General features: G+C 31.6%; 1 protein-coding gene across 1 annotated transcript; it reads left to right on the forward strand.

Moving 5' to 3' along the window:
• The first annotated feature begins 7,169 nt into the window (after positions 1 to 7,169).
• On the forward strand, positions 7,170 to 11,758 carry LOC137837201 (uncharacterized). Its single transcript, XM_068646164.1, has 12 exons — positions 7,170 to 7,305; positions 7,443 to 7,558; positions 8,362 to 8,434; positions 8,606 to 8,689; positions 8,962 to 9,066; positions 9,164 to 9,598; positions 9,691 to 10,097; positions 10,323 to 10,422; positions 10,517 to 10,576; positions 10,649 to 10,735; positions 10,874 to 11,002; positions 11,091 to 11,758. Exons 2-12 carry the CDS (start codon positions 7,467 to 7,469, stop codon positions 11,391 to 11,393), a joined length of 1,875 nt encoding a protein of 624 aa, XP_068502265.1. The 5' UTR covers positions 7,170 to 7,305; positions 7,443 to 7,466; the 3' UTR covers positions 11,394 to 11,758.
• The last annotated feature ends 1,673 nt before the right edge of the window (positions 11,759 to 13,431 follow it).

Consider the following 13,431-nt stretch of genomic DNA (forward strand, 5'->3'; position numbering starts at 1 on the left):
TTGTAAATTGAGAGAAATGTATTCTTGTTTGATGTTAAGGATATGTTTAAAGGGAAGTCCCTCATACACATATTTAGGAGAGGAAGAAATAAAAGAAAAAAAAATGAAATTAACTTCTTTATAGATTAATATTAGTTTATCGATTACTTAAACATTTACATATTTTAGAAGTTAATCAAAAATAACTTTTAAAATGTAACTTATGTTAATCTATGAAAATGTTATTTTTTTTTCTCAGGTATCCTTATAAAATTTCTCCAGATATGCTTTATAAAAGGGGAAATAAAGCACATAGGTTAAAAAAATGAAAATAATATGTTGGGAGACAAAGTAGTCTATGAAGGACCAGAAAGTCAACGATTTTAGTTTATGTCATTAAAGAGATCTTATCAAATCGCAATTTATGTAATAATAAAAAATTGAAATGAGTAACTTAGTTTTAAAAAATGTATTTGCGTGTTGGATTAGTCTTAAATTTAAAATTGAATAATTTTTTAAAACTTGTAAAGTTTATTAAATCTTCAAAATTAATCACTTGTTCTTATATTTTGATGTCTAAACATATGTTATTATTACTATTTAAATGAAGAAAGTGATCAACTTTGTGAACTTAAAAGGAAATCTTAGAAAATTATTTAATTTTTTTTTTCTTAAAGACCAATATTTTATTCCTCATAATAACTGGGAATGGACAATGAATAAGTATTCTAATTTGTTGGTGTGGACTTGGGCCAGCCGTATGAGCTTGCTGCAAATCTTTTTATCGGTGTTTCTTCCTGCACCCCAATAAATGACTTCCTGCACCCCATCATTCTTGGAGAAAACCATTTTACCTCTTTTAAAAATGATTTCTACATCACTCTTTTTGGAATATTTCTGAAACATACTTTCTGGAATAAATTTTACAAATTCCAGATTTATCTCTGGAATCTAAAAAAAGGTGTTCTAGAAAAGATATTCCAAAATAGTTTTTTACTTTCCGAATTTTCCTATTATGGATACACACTTTACTTATAGAATCCTTATTCCAGAAAAACTTTTTGTTTAACCCTTATTGTGAAATCATCCAAAATTATTAAGGTTAATTATAGTATTGCAAAGAATATAGGGGTACAGGAAGAAAATGTAGGGGTGCAGTAAGAAATATCCTCTTTTAATTTGCTTTTAATTAATGGATAGATTCTTGATATGAATGAGGAGGTGATTGGCATTTGAGGCTTCATAGGGAAATTCTCTTCCACCTTCATACATTAAAGTGTAGAAGTGTCAGAAGAAGAAACTATGGAGGTGCAGAAACTTCAAATGCATACACCTTTTGCACTTTTCCTCCCATTCTTCCTGCACCTTACAAACAAATTGTGACCTGCAACCTGATGCATTTCGAAATTTTAAAATTATCCTTCGTTCCAGAATTAAAAATCTGAAACTAAAAGAACACTCAAAAAAATAAATCTGAAATGCATTTGTCTTCATGAAGTGAATTTCAAAATAAAATTAAAAAAAATCAAAACTTTATTTTGGAAAAATAATTCTCAAAATCAAAAAATACATTACGAAAAACAAATTCTAGAAAATAAAATACATAAATGTATTTCATAAAAAAGGCTTCCAGAATTAAAAAATGTAATTCAAATCTGCCAACGTTTTTGTATTTTGATGTGTAGCCTCTTTTAATTGAGGATATTTCTGTCATTTAAAAACAATCACGTGAGATTCAAATTTCGTGGTGGAGAAAAGCCTTATTTTTTTTTCTTTCCCATTCTTCTCCTCCTTCACTTAAAGGCTATGAATCTCGAACACTTTTTTTTAAATGGCGTGTCTAAGTCGAACACACTCGTATGACATTTGTAGGATACTTATCGGTTAAGTATTTAGTTCAAAAGATATTTGTTAGATTTCTGACAATTCTAACACGAGTCTAACACAATTTTTAAAAGGAGAAATACATTAATTTTCTAAAAACTCAAATTTATTGTATAAATTTTTATTATGATTATAAAAATAAGGAACAAATCCTTTCGAACCAGTTATGAAAAACATATTTTTGCTAAAAAAACTGAAACATACTTAATGAACAAAAATCTTTATTGTCAATTTATATAATTATACATATCTCCGTGTCTGTGTCCGTGTCGTGGCAGTGTCCGTGTCCGTGTCAGTGTCTGTGCTACATAACTTAAGGGTGTTTCTACACCCCCACCCAGCAAATGACTTCATGCACCCATCATTTTTGGAAAAATCATTTACCCCTTTTAAAATTAATTTCCATATTATTCTTTTTGAAATATTTCCAAACATACTTTTTAGAACAATTTTTTTAATTTTGGATTTACCATTCTGGAAATTTTGAAAAATACGTTATGGAAAAGATAATCCATAATGGTTTTTTGCCTTCCATTTTCTATTCTGAAAACACCCTTTACTTACAAAATCTCTATTTAGAAAACACATTTTGCTTACAAAATTTTTATTTTGAAATCATCCAAATTATCACGGATAATTCTACTATCTCAAAGAATGTAGGGGTGCAGAAAGAAAACTATTCACTTAAACAATGCATTCCATGTTAAAATCCAATCAACAAAGCCCACCAAAGAAAATCCAATTTTATAAAACCACACCAACAAACACAACAAGGGAATCTTTTTTATATTTTCCAAAGTCCACCATGTATTTGAAAATGTGTAACAAATTATAATTTCATCATTATTTTGTTAAAAAAGGTTTATTTTAATTTATGAACTTATTTAAACATTTATGATAAAAATCCTTTTACTTCCTTCATTCTATTTTGATTGATGTTTAATATTTTTCCCCATAGATTAAGAAAAATAAGTACTTCAAAATAATAATATTAATACTAATATTATTTATTAGTAGTTTATTTTATTAAAATATACTCTCTAAACTTAATTATAAATTAGAAGTGGTTTTGTTGATAATCTTACATATAAGTAAATTTCAACTACCTAAACTCTATTTAATAATGTTATTTTAAAAATATTTGTGTATTTTAAGCATGGTATCAAAGTAGAGATGTTTTGTTTTGTTTCATCTTTACTTTTAAATTCCGTTGAAACTATAATAATATGTCTTCATTGGGCTTTGGATTTCTCTGCTCCTCCCCACACTCATCTTAGATGAATTAAGAAAATACACAAACAAAACAAAACAATTATTTCATAAGAGAAGAAAACAATTATATAAAAATAGTTGGACAAATAAATAAAAAAAGTAAAACTAAACATACAAGATAAAAATAATGAAGACAAAAATAATAGGGAAAATAAACAAAAAAAATTACAATGTTTACCGTAATTAACAAAATAAAATAAACTACTCAACATGACTATTTTTGGATATTTCTGTTCACTCTAAAGATGTGAAAGCATAAAATAGAAAAAAAAAATTTGAAATTAGGAGAGGATTTGAAAAAATTGAAATACAATAACACATAAACATACATTAAAGTAAGAAAGTTAGAAGAAATAGAACAAATAGTTTCCTTTGACTAAAAAAAAAACAGTATTATACAGAACAGAACAGAGTATATGATAGTAATGAGAGAAAAAGACTCTGTCTTACCAACACATTACTGTCTCACAAATCTCAACGATAAGATTCTGTTTCCTCTGTTTTTTTGGTTGAAATAAGAAACTTCCGTTACCTTCTGACAACATTAAAAAATGTTACAAACCCCAATATCCATGCATTGGTTCCTCATACTACCATAAATGCTACATCATCTCTCACTCATTAATTCATGCATTTAAACACACACCCTAATAAATTATTCTTATTGATCTATGTGCCAATGCTATCTTAAATTTTACACTTTCCTAAGTTCTTTCTCACCTTCCACTAGATTTTTCTAGGGTTTCTAAAGTTTGTACCTATTGAGAAAAGTATTTGCTATTTTTTTTTTTAGTTTTTCTTCTTGTTCATTGTCCATTTTAGTAGCTTGTTCACATATTGATGAGTATTTTGAAATTATTCTTAATTTTTCTTTGTAATTCATAGTAAGTGTATCAAAATATTTAAGAATTACAAAAAGAATAAAGCCATAAGTAAATCACCCACATTATTTACAAATTTTAAATGAACAAACAATATGAATATAATTTTTGTTCAAAAGGAGACAAATAACAGTTAATTAAGCACAGTTTTCATTTGAAATTTAACAACACTAAACAAATTTATGTTCTCTAAATTTTTTATACTAACAAGTTGCTTATGACACATTAACAGGTAAAATTTTCACTAATTTTGAGGTCTTGAAATTAGTCGAATTTTGGTTTGTTCTGGATTATTGAAAAAAAGTGTTGAACTAAGCCTGTCACTGCTATTTTTTATTATAGAAGTGACAAGTATGTCTGTCAGTTTCCATTGAAAAATTGACAGTGTAATGTTTTGCTCAATAAGACAGGTTTATTTCTAATTAACTAATTAAGCAATTAATTAATCATGTGTTCTGATTGGAGTCAGAAACTCAGATTGGAGATTCCCAACACAGAGACATAGAATAGAAGAGTATTGGTTCTCCAGGTTCAACCCAGCCACAAGTCAAACTACAAAGTACTTACAAAACTTAGTGAAATATCAAAAAGTGAGTCAGAGTTTGGAAGTTGCAAGAGCCAAAACAGAACAAATGGAATTAACAAAGCAGAACAGATTTTTTATTTATTTTTACCTTTGCTCATTGGGGTGCAAGAAAAATAAAAAAAATAACACATGCACTTATAATATAAAAGGTTTTCTATTCAATCACATATATCTGTACTAAATAGTATTTTAATTTGCATTTTACATTTCTTTCAGATTTTTGAATCCCTCACCTCAGCTGCTGTTGCAAACAATTCTCTTAATTCAGTTTCCTTTCCCTCACTAATTAGCTAATATATAAAAAATCTAAAAAGAAAATCATAGTGATTATACATAAAGTCTAATTTCATAATACAATGGACTATATAAATTTGTTTCAAATAGCACAAATTATCATCATCACATAAAAAGATCTTTTAGTTAGAAATTTATTTAAAAACAAATTAACAACTTAACAAATTTTACAATATATTAAAATATGATAGGAGATTAAATAAAAATATTCACAATTATATAATTTAAATATTTTTTATTATATATAGGATTTGTTGTTTATTTTTATAATCACAATAGAAACTTATACAAATAAAATAATTACATTTGTTTTTTCTAAAATTATGTTGGAGTGATGTTAGAATTGAGAAAAACCTAAAAAATTGTCTTTATAAATGAACACTTCACCTGTATGTTTTCTACAAATTTTGTAACAAATCAGTTCTCAGTACCGGACACATGAACACATTATTTAAGAAGTTATATAAATACAAAAATTAAACTAAAATAAAAACAGCAGAAGGGCATGTTGAATTGTCAACTTGTAAAAAAAATTCCATCTTTTAAGTTATGGTCAAAAGATGGAAAAGAAGGCATTGTTGATGAAAGGGCATTATTTTGTCTAATGTAAAATAAGTGTACATATTATTCACTATGCAAGCATGGAAATATCTCTATACCCATTATTGTAACTGGATATGTAGAGACATTATTTTATGTTCTTCCGTGTATAGCAGCGTCTCCAATGAGAAAAGGCATGGCACTTTTTCCCACCAAAGTCATTGACAATGCAAAGATTGGTTGTATCCAAGTTTCTCCATGAAATTAGACAAAAGACAGCCCACCAAAACCAGTCACCTCATATAAAAAAAAACTTACACTGCTTCTTCCTTTGACAATAAACTTTCAGCCCTTTTGAGGCTGCTTTTCTATAAGTGCGTTTTCCTTTTTATTCCAAGTGACCAAACTCACTGTGTTTTCTTCTTCAACCTTCCCAAACGTTGGTAGCATCGCCTAGTGGAGGGGTCATGACTCATGAGGGTATCAGTATAAATACGTGGCATAAAAATTATCACATTTCTCCATTCTCAAATTTATATGTAAATTATGTAAGACTATATTCAAACTTCTATAATTTAATAATTCTTATTCACCTCATCTAAATTATTGTTAGAGGTCACTGTTTTGTCACGGTTCTGTATTTAAAAGTTGCTTTGGTGTGTGTTGGAGGAGGCCTTGGTGTATTAGAGGAGGAATGAATATATAAACTGTCTTTAGCTTTATCTTTGTCTTTAGCTTTGACTCCTGAACGAGATACTATATTGGCTACCAGAACAAACAAGCATAGTTTGTATGCCACCAATAATTAGACTAAACACTTTCAAGATTAGGTAGTGAAGTTATTACCAATTGGTTTCACCTCTCACTATAACAGGAGGATAATGGCAGGTAGTCTAACTAGTAGGTAAAATTTGTCTGAGTTTATCATAAACAATTAGGGGTCATGTTTCACTTTAAACTAAGAGATATTGTAGCTGGTGAAAACCCTTAGAGGGCTAAAGAAGGAGATTAAGATGACTAGACCAAACTTCAAGGACACTAAACTTTTACCATTCAAACCAAATGATAGTAAATGATTTGTGAGATGTGTCACATGGGAGTTTGCTCTTGGAATGGCATAGAAAAGAAACCAAGTGCACGAGTGGATGAAACTGTGCGGTGAATGCATTATGTAAGTCCATTGTCCAACAAACTGCCATCCTAATCACCACTCTGTGTTTTGTCACTATGTTCCATTCTAAATGGTGAAGGTCTCAGCTTTTAGACACTGCTATAATATAAGATAAAGGGAAAAACCAAACTCATGTGATTCTTTTAATGCAGTGCATAAAGCCAACCAGCAAAAAAGCTTCAAAGTTGAAGTGCCTTTAGACATGCATGCAATATATTTGCATCATTGTTGATAGCATATTCTGCGATACACATATCTCAGTTTGCCTCCATGTTTCTTGTCATATCATTCTTTTGTAATCCCTAAGTTTTACTTTGGAATGCATTCTACAAAAGCTATGACATGGTTTTTCTTCTTTTAATGAAATGCAAAACCCACAACTTTATCAAAGGCTTCCAAAAGGGTGGGTTGGTTAGTCATGTGAGACCAGTCAAAAAATATGAAAAAGGAGGTCATAGGAGCTTCATAGATTGTTTGTCAACAGCAGTACAACACAAATATACTCTTGTTGTACTCGTACCATAGTGGTTGAATGACATTTAACAGACGTATATATATAAAAAAAAAATGTTTTTGGAATTGAAATAGATATAACAGAGAGAGGCTGTTGGGATTTTGAACCACCAAATCGATTCAGCTTTCCAAAAGCTTCACTGTGTGAGAAGTCACATTCCATCAGAGAGGAGATTCTGGTGCTTGTAAGCGCAGCTATGCTTTAAATTAATGTATTTTGGATGTATCTTGCCATTTTGACTATGTCACATTTATGAAACTTTGTCAATATCTGGTCCTGGTGTGTGTCGCATTAATGGTTTTTTGGTGCATTCATTGACAGTGTTTACGCCAATCTGACACTTACATGCATGGAATAGAGTGGTGTGATTCTGTTTTCAAGCAATTCAAGCTCATGGACCCAACTGTTTCAATTTCAACTCACAAGCGCTCCACCAGGTTTTTGAAGACACAATTCGTCTCCTACTTTCAACATTTTCTCTTCTTTCTTTTTCAGTATTTGTTGTCACTTTCTCATTTCACCAACTTTTGTCTTTCTAAACCAAATAAATTGAAGATCGAGTTGCAGCGGCACGCATCTTCTTCTTCCTCTTCTTCTTCTTCTTCTTCTCCTCCTTCTTCTTCTTCTTCTTCTTCTTCAGTACATTCTTTTTTTAACCAAATAATGGTTCTTCAAGTTATCCAGAACTTTTGCTTCTTCAGATTTATGTTACTAAATATAGGTAATCTTACTTTGTTGCAGAAGATCGTAACATTAAATTAACCCGAGAGGGAATATTCCCCCCGGACTCTAAGCAAATTTAACTATTTTCACTCTTAGACTTCATTTAATATTCTTGTTTTTACACAATAAAGAGGTATATTTCTTAAATTTCCCTCAACTAATTTTATTGAGAGTGATGCTTAGATTTAAAGATAAGGGTAATTCTGAAATAGCAGCTTTAAGTAAGATGAAGGAATTGAAATTTGTTTATTTTTATGTCCATCATCACCTTTCTTTTTTTGCTTATATTTGAGTCAGGGGAGTAGTTTCTGACATTGGATATCATGTTACTGAAATACATATAATCAGTATTTTAGAAAACTAAGGTTCAATCTGGTACTTGTTTCATCTACAAAGCCAAAACGGGTCTTATGAGGAAGCTTTTTGCATTGGTTTTGCAGGCTAACAGGATCATGTTAACTGTAATGATTTTATCTTCTTGCTCCCTATTTTGACATTTTTGTTTACTGTTTGGCAGTGACCCAATGAAAAGAAGAGTCATGGCAGATGGATTAGAGAACATTAGTGGAGCTTCTTATCGGCCTGAAGTGGTATCTCTCACCCTTTCTCTCAGACCACCTTTACCATCTTGCTGCATATTTTTGAGCATTTTCCTTTCATTTATTATAGCAGATTTTAGTATTCTTAGAATGATTTTCAGCACATAGAAGCTAATACTTACAGCTCTTAGTAATTTTCTCTTTCTTTTATGTTAAAAAAAGGAACTGGGGAAACTAAAGCACACCATTGAATCCAAGAGGAGGCAATACCATAATATCGATCTTCAAAGCTCTTTGACTCAAGAGGTACAAATCTTGATTGATAATTAAGTTGTCATTATACAATCAGCTAGTAGTAAGCTTATGCAGCACAGTCTTTTTTGTGGAGTCATTTCTAGTGACAGTAACAGGTACTCACTAGCCATAGTAGTGAAGGCAATGATTAGAACTGTCCTTGTTATACTATACATGGCTTAGATAAGCCTTGAGTCAAAGTATGTAGTATTCATTTTATTTATTTGCATTTGGTTTATAGCTTTTCATAATATATAGTTTTTATATCTCTGAAGATTCTACAGCTTCAAAAACGATTAAAGCAACAATTCGTGATAAGGCGCGCATTAGAGAAAGCACGTTATCTGCCTTTTTCACAGGATGCTACAATAGAAAATTCAATACCAAAGGTACAGTTACATAGGAGTGCAGCTTTTACTTTCTCAGTTGAAATTTTTGGATCTCGCTTCTGACTATCCACTATATACATTTCTTATGTAATTTTAGGCTGCAAAGGAACTGATTCAGGAAATTGGAATATTGGAATTAGAAGTTGTGTATTTGGAACAATACCTTCTCTCTTTGTATCGGAAAAGATTTGATCAACAAACTTCACCTTTATCACCTAAGGAAAGAAGATTGGAATTAGCTTCAGACACTAATAAAGTAAAATCTGCAGTGCCCCGCAATGATGCTATTTCTGACAAAGAAATTTCAGTTGTGAACTGTAGTAATGTCATTTCACCCAGAAATTCAGCTGGCTTTCACCTTAAGGAATGCAATAACCAGTTAGAATTAGAAACTGTTTTAGACTCTAGTATTCATCGATGTCACTCTGCACTATCTCAACGAACAGTATGCTCAATTGAAGCTTCTCCTGGGAACATTGAAACCAAAGCTGTCGTTGACTCTTACCGTTCTCTGCCATTATCCATGTTGGAGGTAAGTATAATGAAAACCAGAAAACTGGTTCCATCCTTTAATTTCTCATGCAGCGCTCTCTAATATCCTGCTTCCAAATTTTATTTCAACAGCAAGCTCAGTTTGCTAAATTCAGTTCAACAAGTCTGGCTGAGCATCTTGGGAGTAGCTATGTTGATTACGTTCCAGAAACACCCAATTGGCTTTCTGAGGAGATGATCAAGGGCATATCAGCTATATATTGTGAACTTACTGAACCACCTTCTCTTGGTCATAAAAATGATTCATCCCCTATAATATACTCATCTTGTGTTAACGAGTTATCTTCACAGAGCCAGGGTAATAAGTGGGGATCACAATGGAAGAAACACTCATCCTTCAATCTAAACTCCACTAACCCTTTCTATGTCAGAGGGTCCAAAGAATTTAGTGAACCTTATTGCTCAATGACAAGGATACAGAAATTATGCACAGATAATCAGAAATTAAAGGAAATTGAATACATGCTACGGAGATTTAGGTGAGCCATCTTGGAGTGCATTCTTTTTTTATCATGTTATTCAGATTCAAAGTTTCTTTTCTAAATAGTCTATTAGTTGGATGAAGAGACAACAAACTAAATTTTTTACCTTGAAATTGAACTTATCAACTGTGATAGAATGCACCAAGATGTCTGTAGTATGCAAATTTGGTTAGATGATTTCTTTTGTCTGGAAGAACAACTTCATATCCTACTTTCTTACAGGTCACTTGTTTCTAGGCTGGAAAATGTTAATCCTAGAAATATGAGGCATGAAGAAAAGCTTTCCTTTTGGATTAATGTGCACAATTCCTTAGCAATGCATGTAAAATTTCTGAATCTCTTAATTTTTTTTATCTCATGCAAGTTATTGCTCCAAATCAGTGAACCATTATCATTCTGCTCACTTTCCTCCACAGGCCTTATTAGTTTATGGAATTTCAGCCAACAATGTCAAAAGAATGTCTTCAGTACTGAAGGTAAGTTTCTCGTTCATAAAACTCCACGGAATTGACTGGTACGTGACTCTAAAATAAGCCAGGATATTTCAGGCTGCGTATAACATTGGGGGACAAACTATAAGCGTAGACATGATACAGAACTTCATTCTGGGATGCAGAATGCCTCGCCCAGGACAAGTAAATCTGATTTCCAGAAACTTCTAAGAAGATTGCATATTTCATTTTACTCAATAAAAAAACGAGTTTAGCATAGATCGAATACTGTTGTCCATATGCCTTTCTTAACACACTATTGCACCTTTCATTTTCTACTAGTGGCTGCGGTTGTGGTTTCCTTCAATGACAAAACCAAAGGTTAGAGATGCAGGGAAAGGATATGCAATACATCGACCAGAACCTTTATTACTATTTGCTCTTTGCACAGGAAGCCATTCTGATCCTGCGGTAGACTTCTGGTCTTTCTGTACTCTATGTAGAAGAATATGTTTACCTACAGTTTTTGTTGTATTAACCTCTTCTCTTGCCTTCTCAGGTACGTTTGTACACATCTAAGAGAGTATTTGAAGAGCTACAATGTGCCAAAGAGGAATACATTCAGTCCACCATCACCATAAGCAAGGAACAGAAAGTAGTTCTCCCGAAGATGGTTGATTCCTTTGCAAAAAATTCAGGTCTGCGAGCACCTGATTTGATGGAGATGATTAGGCCTTATCTACCCGATTCTCAAAGGAAGAGCATTGAAGAGTTTCAATCAAAGTCAAGCTTGAAAAACGTTGAATTAACCCCTCATAACTTCACTTTCCATTACTTGATTTCAAAGGAATTAGCTTGGTAATGACATGTCTTGGAAGGATTCATGTACGTGTATGGGTAGAATAATCTTCTGTCCATATCTATCCAAGACTTGCATTTGGTGGTAAGCACAGGTGTAACGTGCAGGAAGCAAATTTGTCTGCCTCAAAGCATGACCGGTGAATAATCGTTGTCTGCGTTATATCTGAAAATATTAAACTCAGAAGGGTAACACTAAGGTGAAAATACGAAGCAGAGAAATATGTACTTCAGATAGAAAGCTTAAGATGTACTTAATTTTTGCTTCTTAACTCTCCATCTTAAGTTCCTTCTTGGGTTTAAGAACTTTACCATAGCTACATTTTTGTTTTCAATTAATGGATGTATATTCTTAATTCTTTTCCTCGACATCTGCTTCGTATGATATTTCAATCCTGGAAACCTTTTCTGTGTCTGCTCAGTAGAAATCATTACTGACACCCAGCCCAGCAATACTAAAGCACATTCTTATTGCCTTTTGGTCAAACAGCATGAAAGATAACGAGAAAATAAGTGGAAAGAAGATCATGAAATCTAAAAAATAATATAGTGTTCGGTCCTTCAAATTTAAAATTGATCGTTTTAATATCTATAATTTGACATACAAAACTTTCTTAATTTTGATTAAGGAAAAGAAAGAATATGGTAAATCTCTTGTGTATATTGAACACATGGGGTTATGTTTATATAGGAAAAGAAACATATGGGCTAAACCCATTATATTAATATGATATATCTAACAATATCTATAATATCTCATAATATCAAATAATATCTAACACTCCCCTCAAGTTGGTGCATATAGATCGTATGTACCCAGCTTGTTACAAATGTAATCAATCCTAGGCCCTCGTAAGGGTTTAGTAAAAATATCTACTAATTGATTATTTGAATTAACAAACTCAGTCTTGATATCTCCCGATATAATAATGACAATCAATCTCAATATGTTTTGTCCTTTCATGAAAAACTGGATTTGAGCTAATATGAAGAGCAACCTGATTATCACATATAAGTGTCATTTGAGTAAACTCTCCAAATTACAATTCTTTAAGTGACTGTTTAAGCCAAATAAGCTCACAAGTAGCCGAGGCCATAGCTCTATATTCTGCTTCTGCACTAGATCTTGCCACAACACTTTGTTTTTTGCTCTTCCAAGAGATCAAGTTATCACCAATGGAGACACAATAACCAGAAGTTATCACATGGAGATCCTGCCCAATGAGCATTTGAATAACAAACGACTTTAGTATGGTTATTATGACCATATAACAAACCTTTTCCAGGAGAGCCTTTAATGTACTTCACTATACGAATGACTGCATTCCAATGATCTTCACATGGAGAATTAAGAAATTGACTCACCACACTGACTGACTGCAAAGGAAATATCAAGACGAGTAACAGTGAGATAGTTCAATTTTCCAACTAATCTCCTGTACTTCTCAGGATCTGAAAGAGGCTCCCCTGATTGAATAGAAGCTTGACATTGGGATCCATGGGAGTATCAACAGATTTCGAATTCATCAACCCAATTTCCTCCAAAATATCTAATGCGTATTTTCTTTGAGAGATAACAATACCAATATTGGATTGTGCTACCTCAATCTCCAAGAAATATCTGAGTTTGCCAAGATCTTTGGTCTGAAAGTGTTGACAAAGGTTTTTTTTTTTTTTAAGGAAAAGAAAGAATAGGATAAATCTCTGGTGTATATTGAACACATAGGGTTATGTTTATATAGAAAAAGAAACATATGGGCTAAGCCCATTACATAAATATGAGATATCTAACAATATCTATAATACACTACAAGAAAATCATGAAATAGAAACCAATTTGTAGAAACCAAAATAATTAGTTGCAATAGTAACTAGATTAGAGACCATTTTAGAAACTAAAAAGAAATTTGGTTTCTAAATTAGTTTCTATTATTTTTCTATTATTGTTAGATAGTTTCTAAAGTGGTATCTAATTAGCAACCAAGATTTTTGCTACCAAATTTAGAAACTAAATAATTGGTAGTTAAAACCTTAGTTGCTAA

This window comes from Phaseolus vulgaris, chromosome 11 (assembly GCF_000499845.2).
Source record: "Phaseolus vulgaris cultivar G19833 chromosome 11, P. vulgaris v2.0, whole genome shotgun sequence".
NCBI classification, from domain to species: domain Eukaryota; kingdom Viridiplantae; phylum Streptophyta; class Magnoliopsida; order Fabales; family Fabaceae; genus Phaseolus; species Phaseolus vulgaris.

What these genes read in the sequence shown, in the direction of transcription:
- LOC137837201 (XM_068646164.1), top strand. Translation starts at nt 7,467, where the DNA reads ATGCATGGAATAGAGTGGTGTGATTCTGTTTTCAAGCAATTCAAGCTC. An exon ending in ACTCACAAGCGCTCCACCAG is followed by an intron (nt 7,559 to 8,361) that starts GTTTTTGAAGAC and finishes ACTGTTTGGCAG; the next exon opens with TGACCCAATGAAAAGAAGAG. An exon ending in ACAATTCCTTAGCAATGCAT is followed by an intron (nt 10,423 to 10,516) that starts GTAAAATTTCTG and finishes TTTCCTCCACAG; the next exon opens with GCCTTATTAGTTTATGGAAT.